Source organism: Chamaea fasciata, unplaced genomic scaffold (assembly GCF_029207755.1).
Source record: "Chamaea fasciata isolate MVZ Bird 193981 ecotype frontalis unplaced genomic scaffold, bChaFas1.0.hap1 SCAF_3, whole genome shotgun sequence".
NCBI classification, from domain to species: Eukaryota; Metazoa; Chordata; class Aves; order Passeriformes; family Sylviidae; genus Chamaea; species Chamaea fasciata.
Window position 1 is genome coordinate 25,495,501 of NW_027094088.1, and position 20,826 is coordinate 25,516,326.

Here is a 20,826-nt window from a genome sequence, read left to right on the forward strand (position 1 = left end):
GAAATTTGATTTTGCAAATTTGACCACCATTTTATTCTCTAAATGAAAATCAGGTTGTAGCATGGAGAAGAAAAAAGAGATTAGTGTATTACATGGATGTGCAATAGAATCTTGAGCTATTCTACAGCAATAAATTCTGATGAAAGGAAATTACATTCTGGCCCTGAAAAGGCAAAGAATACCCTAAAACCAAAACCCAAACAAAAAAAAATCCTCATGCAGTTCAGGAAACCACCGAAGAATGACAATCTTTCCTCCAAATACACACACATGAGAACTAAGCCTCATTTTTAAGAACTGCATATGCAAGCCAAAGTTTTGTAATTCAAGATTCTTAGAGAAGTTTGTTCCATAGTACAAAGGAAGTACATAGCTGAAAGAACACCAGCAAGAACTTTACAGAACTAGCACAGAAATGTGATTGAAAATTGATGTTTGGAATAATTCCCCACATCACAAACCACTTTCCTGTTATTTTAACTTTTTTTTAACTATTTAAGATTAATGCTGAGTGCCTCTTATACCCTCTTTTCAAACAGTCTCTGCCCTGCAGTATCAGTGACATGCTAAATTATCTCCTTATGAAAAAGGCAGAAAAGCCAGATGAGGATCCATTAACTTCTCCCTGAGGTGCTCATTCTCTTTGCCTGAACAGAAACAAGGTAAGAATGTCTGTACATGACTGAGGGTCCACCCAGCCATCACCCTCTCTGACAGCAGCAGATGCATACCAAGAAGCCTAACAACAGGGCAAGAATGAAGTGCTGATTTCCGAACAGGCTCTCCCAACATCTAGAAACCCAGTAGACACTGAGTTTCCCAACTCAGCTGCCACACAACCTTCTTAAAACTCCTTCAAAACAAGGAAAAAGAAAAGCAAGAACAAGACCCTCATACTCCAGAGTTGACCACAGAGCAGATGTTAACCTCCACGGAGTCAACTACCAACAGTAAAGGTGCACACTGAATGTGGGACACTAAAACCACCAGAAAATGCCACTTCAATAACTTTGTTTGTTTGGGTTGCTTCTTGGAGGCTTTTCTGCTTTGCTTTTTTTTTAATGACACCACACTGAATACATTTATCTTAGCAAAAGTTAGGGGAGGGGAGGGGAGGGGGAGAGGAGGGGAGGGGAGGGGAGGGGAAGGGAAGGGAAGGGAAGGGAAGGGAAGGGAAGGGGAAGGGAAGGGAAGGGAAGGGAAGGGAAGGGAAGGGAAGGGAAGGGAAGGGAAGGGAAGGGAAGGGAAGGGAAGGGAAGGGAAGGGAAGGGAAGGGAAGGGAAGGGAAGGGAAGGGAAGGGAAGGGAGGGAAGGAAGGGAAGGGGGAAGGGAAGGAAGGGAAGGGAAGGGAAGGGAAGGGAAGGGAAGGGAAGGGAAGGGAAGGGAAGGGAAGGGAAGGGAAGGGAAGGAAGGGAAGGGAAGGGAAGGGAAGGGAAGGGAAGGGAAGGGAAGGGAAGGGAAGGGAAAGGAAGGGAAGGGAAGGGAAGGGAAGGGAAGGGAAGGGAAGGGAAGGGAAGGGAAGGGAGGAAGGGAAGGGAAGGAAGGGAAGGGAAGGGAAGGAAGGGAAGGGACCTCAGCTCAAAGCGTGCAAGAATGATAAAGTACATTAGAAATTTGGAAAAAGTAGGTTTCCCTCAGTTAAAATCCCCATGCTTTAAGTTAGTGTTGCAAGGCTACATGCTCATAATACAAAATTTTACTATCTGGGGAGAAAGACAATCTAAAATCCTTTATGTATAGCATTAACTGCATTGTGGAGAACTATGACAAGAAGGTTACAACACACTGACAAAATTAAAATGGGCTGCTGACAGGGAGATAATATCACCACTTACAGCTGTGACCTTTTACAGGCAAGTGAAAGAGAAAACACCTCTCTTCAGGAAAACACCTTTACTGTGCAGAAGAATTTCTTAGAGAGGCCTGAAAAGTTTTCATTTCCAGAGATGATAATAATAAATGTAAAATAATAAAATAAATAAGGAAAATAATAAAAAACCCTCAATAAAACCCCAACCAGTCCATCAATCAGTGATTGATGTATTAAAAACGGCAATTCTGAAAACTACTTTGGAAATAGAATTTATTTAAAATCTGTAATGAACAGAGCCCAGCTTTTACACATTTGCTGCAAGAAAATAAGGTTTGAATTATTTAGCATGTATGTCTTTCTACTGAATTTGGTCTCTAATGTTTGGGGTTTTACTCTTTATAACAGTATCAGTGAATTTAATTTAGTTAAGCAAATTAACATTCTCATTTAAACACTTAAAAATGCTTATGCTGATTCAAGTGAAAAAGTCAACCAAATCCACCATGATGTCTCCAGTTGGGGCAGAGAGCAGATACACAGGAAATACAATCATAACAGTGGCACTTGCCAAAACCTCTGTCTCAACCCTCAAGATTGCTGAAGAATTTCTTGAGCCAATTGTGATGTCTACATACTCAGTAACCTCACTGGACTCTCCTTCCATGGCTCTGTTAAATTGTTGTTTAAAAAATTCAGACAGGTTTAAACCAAGACTATCTCATATCACAGAGTTCCATGGCCAAATTAAAATTGCATTAAAAACTTCATTAGTTAGTTTCTTTTACATCTGCCACCTTGGACAGAATGCTAATTTTCTGTCCCTTTCTATGTGACTCATATTTCACATCCCTCAGTTGTCCCTTCTTCCGTGATTAAAAAAAAATAATCTCAGCCTATTTAATCAGTCCCCATTGAGAAGCTGCTCTATACTTGTCAGTCTTTATACTGCTTCTGATTCCTACTGTATCTTTTTTGGGATTTACACAATATTTAAATATACAGCACAGATTAATACACACACACACACACAGAGATGAGTTTTCTGTTGTTTTCATTCTTTTTATGATATTTGCCCCCTCCCCTATTGGGCATTACCAAGAACAACAGTAACTTTTTTTCAAAACTAAAAATCTGCTCAGTCAACCCACTCTTTCCCAGGTAGAGTCCAGACTTTTTTCATGAGCACCATTTTCCAATTATTTGCACCAAGTTTTATCTGCCATATCATCACTCTCACTCTTTGAGAAGGACACTTCTGTAATTCCCAAAGATCAACTGTATCTCCACTACCCTAAGCCAGTTAACACTGATAGATTTCCCCCACCACTAGACGCCCCTCCTCTCCAAACCTCTAGGGACTTTGGTTCTGATGGTCAGAAAATGACTCAGATTTTATCAGAGATCTGCACTAGCTGCACTGGTGACCTCACACCGCAGTGCAAATGTGGGATATTCCCAGTTATCTATCTCTGCAAGGACCTGTACTCTTTGTTCACAACTGACTCCTTTAGAGTTTTGAGTAGGAATTCTCAAAAACAATTGCTGAGATAAAATAGAGAAGGAAATTGGGAAAGAAAGATGGAAAGATGGAAAGATAGAAAAAATGGAAGGATGGAAAGATGGAAAGAGAGGGGGAGAGGGGGGAAAGAGGGGGGAAAGAGGGGGGAAAAGAGGGGGGAAGAGAGGGAAAGAGAGGGGGAAAGAGTGAGAAAAAGAAAGAGGGGGAAAGAGAGAAAGAGAGAAAGAGAGAAAGAGAGAGAAGAGAGAAAGAGAGAAAGAGAGAAAGAGAGAAAGAGGAGAAAGAGAGAAAGAGAGAAAGAGAGAAAGAGAGAAAGAGAGAAAGAGAGAAAGAGAGAAAGAGAGAAAGAGAGAAAGAGAGAAAGAGAGAAAGAGAGAAAGAGAGAAAGAGAGAAAGAGAGAAAGAGAGAAAGAGAGAAGAGAAAGTTATATTATATGTAGGTCACCTTAAGATGAACTTACGAAAAATGTTTTGAAATCTATTTTGGATTTTTTGTGGGCAGTTAAACACTTTAGTTTAAACAATTGCTATGACATTTTCCTACTAATTTTCTGTAAAGGTCAAAGTCAGAAAATAGTAACATAAAAATCCCATATATGTGGCATATTTTTCTTAGCCAAGAAGCAACAGTTATCCTCATATTTCTGTTTCTGTAGGAATGTTCATTCCGTTATTTTTTTTCTTTAATGACTGGACTAAAATGTTTTTCCATCCTTGCTTTTGGAAAAAAAAATGACCTTGATTAAAAATCAGCAAGCAATAAGGCATCTAACTTTTATGTATTTCTAGTCAAATAAATCTGTCCACCTTGCTAAAATAATAATAATTTTAAAAATCAACAAGTCTTCCATACATTAGTAAACTGTGTTTATAAATCATGTATTTTGTGTTTTATCTTACCTTTTAGCCAGCCACAGCTTAGTTCCCAGGCAGGTAATGATGTCACCCAGCCCCTGCTGGAAGTCCAAACTAGCAAACTGGTTTGATTCTAGGTACGACAGCAGCAAGTGAAAAACTAAATTTTTAAAAAAAAAAAAAAACAAAAAAACAAAAAACAAAGAGTTTCTAGCCACTGCTTTTCCTCCAACTAATTGAAAGATGAAACAGTTGCCTGCAAAAATGAACAACCATTACTCAAGGAAGAACGTGTATTCACTTGGCCTCTCAGCAGATAGAATCCTTAAATTCTTAAGTTGTCCCATCTTTAAAACTCACTTTTCACACAAAACAACAGAAAGTGCTGGAAGATGTTAACCTCCATGAAGTGAACAGAAGGCAGCTGGATGAAGACTCCTCCTCCGGCCTTTTCCAACTTAAGCATCCCTCCACTTTCAACTTTCTTGCTGTGCCATTTGCTCCCCAGAGCCAGCACACAGAGGAGCAGACTGGCAGCTTGGCACATTGGATGGAGCAGGGCTGCTTGCACTGTACAAGTACAACCAAGGATACAGGAAGCGTAATTACTGTCTACAACCACTCTGAAGTGTTGACAGAAAAGTATCTTTATTCCTGCTCCTGAGAACCTTCATTCCAGGCCCCAGTCAAACACTGTGGCCAGCTGGGTTTCACAGAGCAGGGAGATGCTCACACTTCCCCTTTCCAAGGACTGAGCTCCTGCACTGGGGTTCTACATTTTCTCCTCCAGAGTGTCATGTAAAAACCTAATAGATATGTCCAAGCTTTGATGAAGGAAAGAATTCAAGGTACCAGAATAGAAAGTCAAGACCTGTAACTTTCTGGTCAGACAGCTGAAACAAAAAATGTACTCAGAGAGCCTCATTGCTATTTAAAAACAGGTTTTTCCAAGTAGCATTGAATATACAGAAAAGTGTCAAGAAAAAAAAAAAAACTGCTAAAAAAAAAAGTACAGTTACCTAAGCATTAAATGAAAATATGGGGTAGTATATGAAACCTGATACCAACTGCACAGTGTAGAGGGGCTCTCCAAGCCCAGCCCCTGTAGTGACCATCCTGCATGTGGTAGAGGGTGCATGACACACACTTGACACAAGTGACAGCACCTGTATCATCCCACTTGGTTTTGACTTTTACCATTTCCACACAAGTGAACAGGAAACACCTGGGTGAGGTAATTTCCAAACAGAAACACATGGTTGCAGTAGTCCCATAGTGTGTTGCAGTAGTGAAGCCTAATGGAAAAGATCTTACTCAGCATAAGGAATTTTGCCTTACAGCCTCAAAATTGGAAATACTGTTCACTTACACAGCTAAGTTACATTTACAGAATGTATGCAAATTGAAAAAGTCCATCCCCCATTATTTACTGAAACTGACCACGCAGAGAATTTAGGAACCTTAAGAGGTATTATCAGACCATTTCTGAAAATACATATTGTGAGCATTTTATATGGAAACACTCTTGACATGTGAGAGCATAAGCACTTCATACTTGCAAAGTGACAATTTAATGACTAATGGATCAGGCTGGGGTCTTCACTTCACTTTGGGAAAAGAAAAACCTTTGTATCCAGATTTTTAGATCCTGGATCTTGATTTTCCACATTCCAGCTGTCATTTGCTCCGGGGGTTATATTTTTTTGTTTGTTTGCTTGTTTTGGAAACACAAGCACTGCCACATAGCATTAACTTGACACAATTTCATCTGGGTTATTTTTTGTGAAATCATTCAAGTGGAAAAACAGCTGCAGTCACTTCAAATAAGCACAGAAACAGAAGAGATGTCAAGAGACTATCTAATCCATACAAACACTGAGGCAGGGTCTAAACATTCTTCAATGAAACTAACGCCTGACCGTCCTAATCCTGAAAACCAAGATAGAAAACCAAGCCAAGAAAGCAGAATGCAACCTCCTCTAGGTCTTCCACCCTCAAAATCCAAGCTCTTGAGGTAAGGTGTTCCTGTCTGCTCCCACCACTGCCCTCATGGCAAACAACTGTTCTCTGGACACTATTCAGTCAGTCCAGATTTTTTCCTAGTGAGGCACTTATTAAACACAGATATCCCACTGGGGCCCTTTGACAGGAACAATGAAATAAACTCCTGCCTCCCTTTGTTAGCAGGTGCTCTGTAGGCAAGACACATCCTGGAGAAGTAGCTTGTCTTTTGTTCTTTTCGAAATCTACTGAAGTCCTCTGAACATCATTTTGTTTATAGCATCTTTTTAAGATGGCCTTTCCAAGATCTTTTTCCAACTTGATCTTTTTCTCGACTTTGCAGAAGTGCAAGCTTGCAAACATTTCAAAGTGTCACCAGAGATGTCTACCTTGAATCCTCTCCTTTAGTCTGCTATTGCCTGTGCAAGTTTGATTATTGAAATGGTTTACCTACTCATTTTCTTCATGAAAGCCAATGCACTAAGCTGCCACTACTAATAGTTTCTCTATACTTTTGTGGCTTGCCCTTATTCCTTGTTAAGTCAGAGACACAACAGAAAAAAAAGAATGAAAATGGAAAATAATATTTATGCAGAAGCTCTTATTGCTTTTTATATCCTCTGCTAATTGAAAACCATTTGGTGCCTTAACCTTTCCAATTTTATTCTTCCGTGCTTGTGTTCATTTCCAGGAACGACAATGGATTTACCTCTAAGCAATAATATAAAATCTGTTTCACAATTATGAAGGGGCTATCACATTTTTTTCCCAGAAGCCTAAATCAATTTAATCTCTTCAGCTCTGAATATAACTCTCCAAGTGCCTTTCATGTAGAAGCTGAGGAAACCTAAGTAGTTTGACTGTTCAAGGCAAAGGTCTTGAAAGAGAAAGAACTGTGTATACTAAGGTGGTCAAACTGGTGGATTTAAATTTGCCCACGTAGGAAATTCAGTGCTCAAAACACAACCAAAACTCCTCTCGAGTTAATTCTTTGTATGAACCAATCCTTTCAAAACTATTCAGATGGAAAAAATCACGGGACACAAGCCCTCTTTAAACAGTAGAATTAGAAGGTGCAACTCACATGAGAGTTCGATGCACTCTTGAAAAGTGCTTGCATCCATCAAAGAAAATGTTCAACTACAATTTAGCCTGTTCTGAATTTTTCTGACGTACACAAAATCCTGATTTTCTTGTTATTTCACCGCAAGCCCTCTGTCTTTTACTCAGGCACCCTCACCAAATTTTAGACACCTAGAAGGCTTTCCCCACAAAGGAATTCTTTTCTCAGCATGAGATTTTAGAATGTCTAAGCTAAACTGGAAATTGCAGTTAGCATCAGCATGTTTTATACAAAGCCTTACTTTATGTAAGCTAAAACCAGAGGCAACCAAAAAAGCAATGTGTAAAAGTTAACCTCAGTAGTTCTTCACTTCCATCATATGTGACACATCATTCTTTGGCTTCCATGATCTAAGACTACAAGCCAGGCAATATTTGCATGAAGAGGTAGCAAATTTTATGAGACTGTTTGATATAGATAATAAAATAGACAGGCTTTCCAGTGCATGGCTCTCCTCAAGTCCAGAATTCTACATGATTTAAAATCCCCTGCTGAATTCCTCACACATAAATGCAGTGAGGTCATGGTGTTCCTGGTGTACATGGCATTGGGTTTTTTATTACACAAAGGCAATATATTAATGATTTTTTTTTTCTGTTTTAAAGGTAGTCTTATCAAAGATTTGCACTATGCGTGGAGAAAGGTTTATGAAGACTTACTGGCTGAGAGTGGCTCTTTTGAACAGATACAACACTTCACTGAGACAAGGTATTGACTGTAGTTCTGTTGGATCCTGCATTAAAGATGGTGAGTTCATGGATGCCCAGAAACCTTTTCCTCCTCTAAGCAGGCTGCTCAGGAGCCAGGATAATACACCAAAAGGACAGCAGAGACTGTCCATCAACCTGGACAAGAGTTGTTAGAACAGTGCACGCCATGGGAAGTCCAGATACTTGGATACATGATGGGCAACAGTGTCCAGTGATCGATCATTCTGAGACCACTCAGTCCACAAGGTTCTAACTCTGAGTCAGCGTGTCCTATGCTGCTGCAGGTAAAAACATCTGCGTGGGAGGACTACTTAGTGCAAAATAACACAGAAAAAAACCAAACTCTCCCAAGCAAGCCCAGCCGTGACACTATATCCTAATGAGTAAAACCCAAGGACTCAGCACATCAACAGTCATGTTCTGTTCTTCAGCCATTCCCAACTTCCAGTACTTTCAATGTCTCACCCTGGTTTTTCAGCTGAAGAAGCCTCTAGAAAAGTGGTAAAAGCAGAGAAGGGAAGGAAGAGGAAAAAAGGAACAGCTGGCTTGGTTCCCCACTGGTCAATCTGCACACATATCCTCCTGTCCCGTTCACATCCATCCCCCACCCAACAGCGTGGTTCCAGATGCAACACTGTCGCCCTGTCATGACATGAGAAAGTTAAGTGTTTTCTTTGTACCCAAACAGGCCTGAAGACATAACATCCGCTATTTTCTGTGTGTTCATTTTAGATGATTAAGTGAAAAAAAATGTGCATTGCTTAAAAAAAAACAACAACGAATACTTAAATGGTTGGAAATCAGCTAAGACAAAAATGTAAATCACAAGAAGCAGGAAGAGACATTTTTCCCCCCATACTAACTTCGATATGATATGCAGCCGATCATTACCTTTAACAGCTCTCATATCAGCTTGAAATGCTGGAAAATACACAATTAAAATAATGAAGCAGTGTAGTGATGGAGGAAAACTTGTATCAAACACAAAATTTACTTAGTGCAAATTTATTTTGGTGCCAAGAGTTCTCCTACATACATACAGACAGTGCAAATACAGCACAACCTTTCAACAGCCACAAAGTTCATCTAGCATGACACACTTTCTAGCAAATTATAATTAACATTTCATAGCATTAGCAATACTTTCATAGGAGGAACTAAGGTTTCTGAAATTCATAATAAAACTTTTAATTTCTGACATAAAACAATAATTAGGTGGATAGGTGGTGTACATGAGCACATGTTTGCATTTGAAAGAAGGCACACTCTTCAGCGTGTTGCTGCACCAAGCGCCTTTTTCAAACAACGAGATTTTCCAAGAACAGGAGGTTATCCAGTGGCACACTTCTCTGTGAAGTAGCAACACTAAGCTTTCCTCCTCCCTTAAGATGATCCGAAGCAATAAAAACTTTTTCGTGCATGCCCTCAGCTATGTTTGGATGAAATTAAGTATACAGTACAAATAGTCACATTCCTAAGTGCAAAACTGAAACAATGCTCCCAGTGTTCACTGCAGTGCTTACTGGGGGGAAAAGAAAATACAAACCAAAAAACCAAACTGACATCACCTGAAACTTTACATTCACAACATATATCCTTTAACTCCCTAAAAAAATACAAAGAATACAGATGTTTCAGCAGCTGAAAGAAAACACTGTGTAAATACTGAGCCTTCAAAAATATGCCACTCACCAAGCTATGAAGGTTGAAGTAACATGGGAAGGCCAAAAAAAAAAAAAGAAGAAAAAAAAAAAGGCATTTGCAAAATGGCAACAGTGAGAACATACAGTAAGCTACAGGTGGGTTTTCAGAACAGTCCCATCAAAAGCTTTTGCCTGAGTATTAGCATGCTAGTAAAAAACCCTCAAACATAATTTTTCTTTTCTTCTCTCATTTAAAGGCAGATAAAATTTTATTCTTCTATGATAAATTCAACTGCCAAGTTATCTCTGTATTCTGAAACTTAGGTCCGATTTCTTTTTTTTTTTTTACTACAACCATGTAGATAAAAAGTGGCAAGCTGCTGTGATAGGTGAAGGCATTTTTATAAGTATGATAAAAAGTTTAAAGTTACAATAATTAGCTCCAGGGAAAAACAAGTCTTTAAAATTCCTTTTTTCCTTAAAGATGAAAAGTGCCAGTGCGATAATTACAATGGGACTAAAAACATCATCTACCACCCCCAGTTTTCCAAAAGGATATCCATACAAAACCAGATAGGAGAGTTTATAACTATCTGCTTACCACCCTGCTCTGTTACAAACTGGTATTTGTGGAAAAGAAATATGTTTTATCACCACAGGGTATGGTATGAACACGGTGCCTGCAGTCCATACTGATCTCCCAGACAAAAGCGTCCACGCTCACTGCAGAGTTTAAAGAGAGTCCAGAACCACAGGGCACAAAGGTGCTGCACCAGGCACCACTGGTGGCACCCTGGGCTCTGTGTCCTCATGACCCGGACTGTCACACTGAGGTTTAGCAACTCTGTGGATAGATCAATTCTATTACAGTCATTTAGGATTTTCTCCCCCTGAGGTGCATTTAATTATGAGAGAAGTTTTTACCTGGTGCTTGTGGGAGAGAGCAAATATTCTCAATTTCTGTCCCCATTTAAATAGCAATATCCTGAAGAGGAATTTCAAATGTTTACCGATTCTCTTGTCGCCCACAAATGTATTAGAAAAGCCATCATTCTTTTCACAGTCCTAGATCATTTAGATATACCAAATTATTATAGCCATCCCTTCCTTCGTTCCTACCATTTCCTTTCTTAGAAGTCTTTCACTACATAATAGTAGTTTCGCAACTAACAGATCAGATTATTATTTCTGCCAGAGATACATTACATGATTGCATATGAATATTGCTTCCTTAAATTTGTTTTTGTATGAACTCATAAATTCAGCCTGAGGTTCAAGTATTCCCTTCTGCAAATAATTTTATGAAAACTGTATAAAATCTTTTTCTTCCTTTAAAGCAACAGCTGTCTCACAATTCAATTTTTCCAGATTTTTGGCTTTGTTTTGTCAGCACAGTTCATTATCTAATTACCCAGTTTTGCTTTATTATTAATGAGAAATTATAGCACTTGAATTCTTCTTCCAAATATATCCAACAAAATTCATGAAGCTGGGTTTATCGATTAATTAAAATTTGTTTTGATTAAAATGAAGGCAAGCATGTTTAGATTGAATTAAGAAGTGAAAAAAGGCTTGAAGACATCTAAATTAATGAATAAAAATACAATACCAGTTAACTCTGTATAACTCAGCAAGAATAACATAGCTATTTAATCATCTGAAAATTATGAATGTGCCATAACTAATGAAAGTTAGAAGATGCTGAAAGATAGGAAAGTTGCTTTCTTCTCAGTGACAGACATATATCACAAAACATCCATCATTAAAAATGTGTTCTTCACATTCAAGATAAATCTGGTTTTGCCTAAAACAAGCCCAAAAATGTGAAATTTCACAGATCAAAATTCTTGCAATACTATTTTTAATAGGTTTTTCTCCAGGTTTTTCTTTCTATTTTAGTCAGGATGAAAATGAATTGCAGCTTAAAATTTGTGTATGTGACTCAAAATTTTCACCAGGAGAAAACAAAACAATAGGAAGTATGCTACCAGGAAACAGTAGATTCATTTTACTTGGAAGATCCGGCTGAATTTTTTCTTAGAAGTACATGGTTTGCCTATTCACACAGAAATGAGGTCTCACTTTATCATTATTAGGATTTTTTTACCATAGGGATTTATGATACTTTTTAAGCTGTCATTCAACTAACGGTACATGTGCTGGGCAGAGAAACCCAACCAGAAGGACTGGCTGATGAGCAAAGAGAAAACCCCAGTGAGTAGCCAGGGCTAAGAAAAGGCAAATCTGCCTGATGAGTCAAAGAAAGAAAAGTCAAATCTGGGTCTCACACACATCCTCCTACCCAGCCAGCCTGAGCAGAGATGAAAGAAGCTACTGTGGAGCTGGTGCAATTTCCACTCTCTGCAAACATCCCTATTATCTTCCCACAGCATGCAGCCAAAACTTGTAAATCTAGAGAAACGAACACACCAGACTGCTGGGAGCAATTGGGAGTTTTCCTCAGCCTGTATTTCTGATCAGAACAAACAGCAGGAAGGATACAATGAAGTTTCTTCTTCCATATCTACACTCTGCCATCCTAAAAACCCACCCATCATTGTCTTAATTCAGCTACCTCAAAGGATATAAAGCTACACACACACACCCCCCGGCTTTCTTTTTCCTCTTCTTTTTTTTGAGGGGTGGCAGTGAAACAATTTGAAATTGTTTTTTCCCAGGCTATGTCTTCATAACAGCTCTCCTGTGCATGCCCACATGAAGGAAACAAATGAAAATAAAAGACCAAGGCACACATTCCTGTTTACTGAGGGATATTTACAAATAGGAGGAATATTGTCAGCTACCCCACGGACACAAAGAAGCTGACATAGTAAGAGACACAGTATGAACATGTTTATCAAGAGTGCTCAGAAGTACACTGCCACTTGACCTCGCAGCCCTGCTGGTTTCAGTAGAGGTGATCTTCTGCCTCAGGAATGTCTGTATTAACACACAAGCTGAGAAAACAATTAGAAGTAAGCTAAATCAATTTGATGCTTTTAGTTCCCAAATTCACATTATAAAATAAAGTGAAGTAAAGCTTACAGCTACAGAAAATTATTTACTTCTCTCAACTAATGATTTTAAATTTACAGAGGAGAAAGTATATACACAGGTCTCTCTCAAACAAAAGAAAAATATTCAGTATTTTTAAAGACAGAGGAAAAATTTGACACATGAAAAGTCCCAGTGCAGCTAACTATAACCAGGGTAATTAAAAAAAAAAAAAAAGTGACATCTTTCAAGGTTGTATTACAGTTTCTGAAAGCTTTTCCCCATTCATACATTGTCAGACAATCTGTGACTGTACGTGTCTCTGCATGAGGATCAACTTCCCTTGCCTTTCATTTACAAGAATTTTGCTACCATTAATGGCCCCGTTTGCATCTGAGGAACTCAGTATTACCAGCTGCACTCTTCTATTTGAACTCTAAGCCGACATTTCAAAGCCTGCTGAACTTAGGTAAGATTGGTTGCTCTTCGATGGCAGGGACTGCTGTACCTCTCTGAGTGCAAACAATAGGGCAAATGTCCCTCCCTTCAAGAAAATTCTCACAGAGTTAGATACAGGTAACAAGGGGAACATCGGGGCTACAGCTATGCAGATCCATCCAACAGTCCATGCTGGTGCCCAGACCCCCAGCTCAAATACCAAACTCCTCTGACACAGCAATAGAGCTGAATGCAAGTAGAACTCACAAGAATTTTCCTCTGTCAGAATTATCCCTATAAAAGGGAACATACAACTGAAACATGCAATAAAAGTAACTTTATGTCTAGACAGCAGAGCTGATGGGTGGGCTTAACCTGCAGATAAGTTCTATGGAATTCCAAGTGTAAACATTAATAACGAGTTCAGCTTTACAAGGGCAGTACATAAGACAACTGGAAAAAGAAAGATGCACATAATGCAAACTCATTTTTCTTCTTTTTATTACAGTAACATCTAGGAATTAATTTGTATGAGAGGATCCCCTTAGCTGTAACATGTGAGAAAAAAGACAATCCTCAACTCAACAGCCCTCCTGTATTTTCTGTCTCATTGGACTACATGGCAGCACTGTTCAGCCCAAGCATATGTGGATACAGTCACTTTCCAGCAAGGAAGATCTGAGAGTAAAGAGGACTGGCTCCCTGAAATACACAACATTTCTTTATTTATTCTCTGTGAATGATGTAAAAATAAAGTTTTTACTTATGTAATCACATATTGTTTCTCAAAATGATCCCCCAGTCTCATATTATAAAAGATTATAGAATAAAAGTCTTGCAGGCAAGGAAACAGAGATTAAGTGATTTATTTGAAATATATAAAGGATGCATCTCAGAGACAGACAATTCAGATCCTGTAAGTTCCAGTTCATAGACAGTAGGCATGCACATGAGAATTTATGGGGGAGAAAAAAAAAAACAAAATTATGCTTTAAGCATATTTTTTGGAAGCACTTGGCTCTTCAGAAAACACAGAGGGAAGAATACCTAAGTGTCAGTATGATACAGATTGTACAACCAAAACTGCACTGAAAATATCAACAGTATTTCCTCAGTTCTGTCAGTTTTGGACCACTGATCTTCCTGAAGTTTTTGAAACTACCAATGTTTCTATGTTTTCATAGAAACATAGAAAACTCACAATGAAGGTTAAACTACAGCAAATACATGAATCATGCTACTGCTGAAGATCAGCAGATTTTTGCCTTACACATATGGACAAGCTATTTATAAATTTTCACTTCTCATCAGGCTCAGCATGATGTCAGCTTACAATAACAAGTTAATGTTAATGTTTTCCAGTAATTTCCACAGTGCCATTTAACTGCAAGTGCCCCAGCCAAGGTAAACTTAAGGGCAAAGAAAGGGCTAACTGCATAATCAGAGAGCAACGTTAATGAATTTTTCATCTCTGCTTTGAACATTTGGAATTCTACCTGCAATGTATTTGCCTTTTGTTCCCAAAGTCTAATCTCCCTAGTCAGCTGATTACATCTCCCCCAAACGGTTCAAGTATTCCTTCTGATTTTAATTAGAGACAATGCTTCATCGCCTTGTGGATTTTTTCCCCAGACAAACAAGCAGCCTACGCTATCGCAGCAAGTGCCAAACTCAAAATTATCAAACATTTTCCAGGCTCTAGGAAGATCATGCACTTTGTTTTACAATCAGCAGCACCGCAGCAGATGAACACTGCCTTTGTGAATTCACCAGTAACAGACAATATCCAGAATAAAATGATGGTATTTCCTGGGGCTCTTCTCTTCAGAAGAATTAGAAGCTGGTCAGAAAGATCTTTATTGTTATTTTTCCCCCTTCTCTCTTCCACTTGCATGCAATTGATGTGGTTTTCACATAAGGGAATATCAGTTTTTATGTCAGGAAAGATTTTTTTGAAAGGCAAGTTCTTCCAACACTTTCTCTTACTCAAGACCACCTTCTCCAACATATGCAAACGCTTGCCTTTGATTTTATTATCCCAGAGGAGTACAGCTGTCTCATTGTCTCTAAGAACAATTTTTTAAAGCCACTTAACCCTCTACTCAGCTTTGGATATTGAACTGCACAGGAGCTGTTGCCTTCTGAACACACTGGTGCCAGAAGCAAATGTTACCATGCCCACCACTTTTTCGACACCATATCCTGCTGAAGTCTGACAATTTCAAACATCCTACCCAGGTTTCTAATGAAAGCAAGCTCCCCATTCCCTTCAGTCACATCAGTTAGGTTAGCAGAGGCCTGATACAGAAATTGGAATATTTAAACAACATCCAAGTATTTCAATCTTATTTGTTTTTGCTGAAATGGCTCCAAGAGGACCACCAGCTGATCTGTGGCAGCTGCAACACCCAGCAGCCAGAGGACTAGTGATGATCAGCTGGATGTGGACTGCTGCACAGGCTGTTTGCAGAGCATGAGCTTACAGAAATCCTCTGGCAGTAGGGCCTCAAAATGAGAACTAAGCACCCATTTCACTAAATGCCAGATTGGCTCAAGGCAGCTGAAAACCACCCTGCATCAGTGATGAAAGGGACTATTAGGATACTTCGCACCCCTTTTCATTCAAATAAACACCAAACACAAGTGGTAAGAGTATCTCAATGGGTTCTTCACTGTGTGTATCCCTTTCCAACCAGTACCAATCCAGTTGTGCTTGTGTTCTCCTACACCCACCACTCCACAGGCTATGTCCTGTGGCTTCTGTATTTTACCAGTGGCTACAATTGCAAAATCACCCACTAAAATGAACAGTTTCTTTAGTTAACAGATTAAACACTTTATTTCACTACCTTTAGAAAAACTAAACCAGATTCCAGGGAGCGCTTGTGGTTTCAAGTCACTTCACAGTGAATTTGGCAGAACAGCAATGAGCGGAAGGCACGGCTACCCTCCCTCACGTTTCCAGTACTTTGTTCATAATCTGATACCAAGCAGCTAAAAGGTGCCACACATTGAATGGCTCCTCATCACACAGATCTTGTGTGCATCTCCCTCATCACCATTTTTATAGAGGTGTCTGTTCCATACCCTGTCCTCAATCCTGATCACAAACTATCCACTGGTTATCAACAAATTATGCTGGGGATTGATGGTTTATGTTGAAGAATCATCCCACAAAGCTGCATATTTTTTGGCTTTAAGCAGTAAAATTTACTACAGAGCTAAAACTACAATAAAGCACATATAACAATATCAAGTATGATTGCTTTAAATAAACTCAAATGCTATGAATATTTCAATTTGGCAAAGAAAGATAACAAAATGAACTAGCAAGAACATGTCAGAAGTTAGGGAATCCAGAGGTAGTTTAAGAGTCTACTAAAATTCCACAAAATTCCATGGTTTAACTGCACTTGCTAAAACAAAATAACTTTATTTAAAACCAAGTTTCCTCTTCCCCTCTCCTAACACATTACTCATTTTCTGTACACTTCCATCAGTCTTTTTGGTTTTACAACGCATCAAAAATTATCAACCAGCTGCAAAAGGGGAGCCCACCTATTTATAAATTTATTTACTTGATGTTAAAGAGGATGAGTTCTCTTCTAGTTAGAAACAACAACAGAGTAAAAGCTCTCTGTTAAACAAGTTAAAAGGTAAAAATAAAATACTTTTTGGTGATATTACAGTTTTCACTACATAAAGCTGTGAAGAGATGCCCTACAGACAGCACTGTTTACAATACAGTAGCATACATACAGTAGTATGAATGTTTTGTATTATAAAACATGAAAGAAATGAAAAAATTCCTCAAATTTATCACCTTTGTTTTAGTTACTGAACAACCTGTGGAAATTTCATACCTGTCAACCAAAAAAACCCATTTTATTCACAAGAAAGCAGGCTAATTAAAGAAAAAGTCCCAAATCATATTTGTCTAATTCAGTTTTGTGACAACACCTCCTGCTCACAGCACCACAACTAAGTGGCATCATCCAGGGACACCTCCACAAAGTGCTTTATACTTCTATAATTGCAGCACTGCAAACTGTTCTGAGTTTTTTGTGGTGCATAATCATGGTGCTATAATTCTATTCAACAAAGCTGTCAGTGTAAAACCCCAGAGATTTTTAATGTCAATAATCCCATTATAAGCCTTGGTCATGACTGAATACAAAAATATATGACTGACTCCCAACATCCAAGATTTTCTTCCTGTTGTCCTATCCAATCTTTATAAATATCACTAATATAAAACCGAATTAAAAGATAACATACAGATGGAACGTTAATTCCTCTGAAAAGAAAAGCCTGATGGAAAAACATTAGCAAGACTCAAGTAGTCCAAGAGTTGATGGAAGAAACATCTCCCTTTCTGAGGAAATCTAATAGCCTACTGCACTCTGAAAGCAAAAAAACCCGAGAAGTTACTGTTGTAATCATTTGAGAGGTGGACATGCTAAGTTTAGGAACATTTGCAACTTGACTTAGGAAATATTTAGGATGAGATCATTTATCTGGACCATGTGATCAAAGAACTTCAAAATTTCAACTTTACAGGAAATTACCTTCTTCAACTGTTCACAAAGTACCACATTACACAAGACCGAAAACGGCTTTAAATACCAATAGAACTATTAACTCCTAAATCAAACTGGATTAAATGACAATGCTATATATTCAATGTATATCCGAAAGACTAACTTAAACAATTTTTTTCTTCTCTACAAGCATAATAGGTCTTTTCAGAAAAACGAAAAATTATGAAATCGAAACAACTCTAAGACCTACATTACTTTGTAGTTATATTTCCTTCTTTAATACTGTGTCTCTACCACTTTTACCAACACTTTCTATTTTTCTAGAGAAAACAATATTCTCCTTTTATTGCTAAAGCCAGTGTGATGTTTCAAAGATAGTACTTTTTTACTCACCAGTGATCACTGAGTACCAAGAGGCCATATTGTGTATATTTCAAAACTAAAAGTAATCTTTAACTAAAGTTAAACATTAAAAGGTAATTTGGCTTTCATAAGCTTTTTTCACTTCCGACAACTGAAGATGCTGGATGTTGCAATATAATTTTTAAATGTTTCTAATTATTGTACAGTAATCCAAGAGAAAAAACTACAGTCAGAATCGTATTCCCTACTCACTTCCTAATATCTATGAACTTACTTTATTTTTATTAATTTTACAGTAATAGCTTACAATATAATTCAGAAATATAATGGACAATTACTGTCTCAAACCAGCATATTAAAAAAAAAAAGTGTGTCTATTGCTGGAAGCCCTTGACACATTTCATTCTACTTTTGGCCACTTTTAATATTAGTACCACCATAGACGTTTGAAATCCTACGTGCTTAACAAGGCTCCCACAAGAAAGTGGTACCCCAAGGTCCTGACACCAAATCTCTTCCTTTTCAAATGCTTCAGGATTTTCTATGGGCTGCAGTTTTATGCTGCAAGACAGGATACACACACAGAGCATATGTTTTTATTAGATGTTACATCAGGAAATAAAGTATTAACAAAAATCTGGCAACTGGGAATATATGTGAAATCTTTCAGAATGTTACTATGTCCATCTCTCCATCTTCCTGAGGGTTTTCTTGGAAGTGGATAGTATTTACTAGATGGGAAAATAGGAGAATCGCCACAGCACATACATATTTTATGCTGATATTACTTACTTTTCTATTAACATAATAACCTAAAAAGTATTAAGCATGTAGCATGATAGCATACCGACAATGTGATTTAACCTTTCTTCTTTGTCTTGAGTTGATTTGGGTTCAAAAGTGACTTCATTCCAAAGAGTGAAGGCTCTACCTGGTTATTTATGGCACAAAATAATTCAAAAGGTACAAAAATCAAGTATGCACTCAAGCATGGCTCCACCTATATTTTCTGTGGGGGAAAAAAAAAAACCAAAAACCATTGTGCTCTTTACATTTCCTGTTCCATTTGCCAGCAGTGTCTGTTTCATCAAAGAAACAAGATGGACAGAAACTTGGAAGAATAAATGAAAGATTTTCTGCACTTTACAAATGTGAGATGAGCACATAACAAGTGTTTTGTTTGCTTCAGAAGTGTTTTGTAGGGACTGAAAGAAGTTGGCTTTTCCTACCTTAATTTTTTTCTCTTTTAAGAATATAAATTTAGTATTATAAAGCTATGCAAATGCATGCATTTGGACTGGTGAAAGGAAGAAAAGGTGCTTATTTTTCCTCAAGTAAAACTCAGTATGAACTATAAATGCTCAATATCTTCCATTTATGTCAGATGTTTAAGTGTTGAATTTGTAAGTGACTTCTCAAAGTGAAAAGGAAGGTTTAATGCTGTTTATACCTTTGCACCAAAAAAGGATGGATCAGATTTTCAAGATTTAAAGATTTCCCAATACAATATGCCTTCTGTCACAAAGACCTTTCTGCAGCTTTGAAAATAACTGTGTACATTTGAGAAAAAAATTAATAACTATTGCATATTTTTCACAATAAAAACTACAATCTGCAGAGGTTACCTGCCAAATAGAGATTGAGACATTCATTGCAGATGTGAAGATGTACTGAATCTGAAGTTTATACTTCTGAATAAAATCAATATACAGATATATTTGGTCTGCATTTCTGACAGCATGATAATTACTTCAGTGCAAAATGCAACAAAATACCACAAGAGCAGCTATTCTGTAAGAGAGGATGAGGTCCAAAACAGAGATAAAGAGGAGCAAACATCTGCAACAAGGGCTGATGAGAGGGAGTTGATAGTGCCAGAGGAAACAGGGTAGAGATAACAGAGGCACAAGCTTGAGAAGGAATTAGGGAGGGCAGAATAGAAGCACCTGCTGCTTATCACTCCTTCAGAAACCTTATTAATTCTTTGGTTGCTTAAAGCTTTGGGGGAGGTTTCCACACTCCCAAACATCAAGGAGACTCTGATGATCCAAAGACAACTGGCACCTTTTATGAAGTAGAGAAAAGGAGGGATCTTGACAGGTGATAAATTTAGAAGCATCCCACACCCTCTCAGCATCTCCCCTTGCTCTCTTCTGTAGTTAGACCACAGCTTGGCTGTTTCCAGCACCGAAGGAAGACTCTGCCAGATACTACAAGTACAAGAGCTGCCAGCAGCTCCACTGGAAGACACATTTTTCATCACCCAGCTTAGAATCCGCATTATTATCACTTCTGGCCTTGCACAGGACCATCCTCAAGAGTCACACCATGTGCTTGAGAGCATTGTCCAAAGGCTTCCTGAACTCTGTCAAGCTGCTGCTGTGACTGTTCTCTCCAGGGTCTGTTCCAGTGCCCGGCGACACTTTCTGCTGCTTTCTGGATATCCAACCGAAACCTTTCCCAACTCAGCCTCAAGCTATTTCCTTGATTCCTGGTCACAAGAGTAAAGAGGCCAGTACCTGCTCCTCCTCTTCCCCTCACAAGGAAGTTGCACACTGCAATGAGGTCTCCCCTCAGTCTCCTCTTCCCCAGGCTGAACAGACCAAGTGACCTCAGCCACTCCTCATATGGCTTTCCCTCAAGGCCCTTCATCAACCTCATGGACCTCCTCTGGACACTCCTTAATAGTTTCATGTCTTTCTTATATTGTGTCACCCAGAACAGCACACAACATTCAAGGTGAGGCTGCCCCAGTGCAGAGCAGAGCAGGACAATCCCATCCCTCCCCTGGCTGGCCATGCTGTGCCTGATGCCCCCCCAGGACAG

The 20,826-nt window shown here is 38.6% G+C and overlaps 1 protein-coding gene across 6 annotated transcripts in view; it reads right to left on the reverse strand.

Moving 5' to 3' along the window:
• The window catches only part of THADA (THADA armadillo repeat containing), a 149,801-nt gene that overhangs the window by 54,790 nt on the left and 74,185 nt on the right, over nucleotides 1–20,826 (reverse strand). For all 6 annotated transcript variants that reach the window (XM_066178387.1, XM_066178388.1, XM_066178386.1 and 3 more), the window contains one exon: nucleotides 4,233–4,346. In XM_066178387.1, coding sequence (XP_066034484.1) covers nucleotides 4,233–4,346 — 114 coding nt within the window. The remainder of the gene's footprint in view (nucleotides 1–4,232; nucleotides 4,347–20,826) is intronic.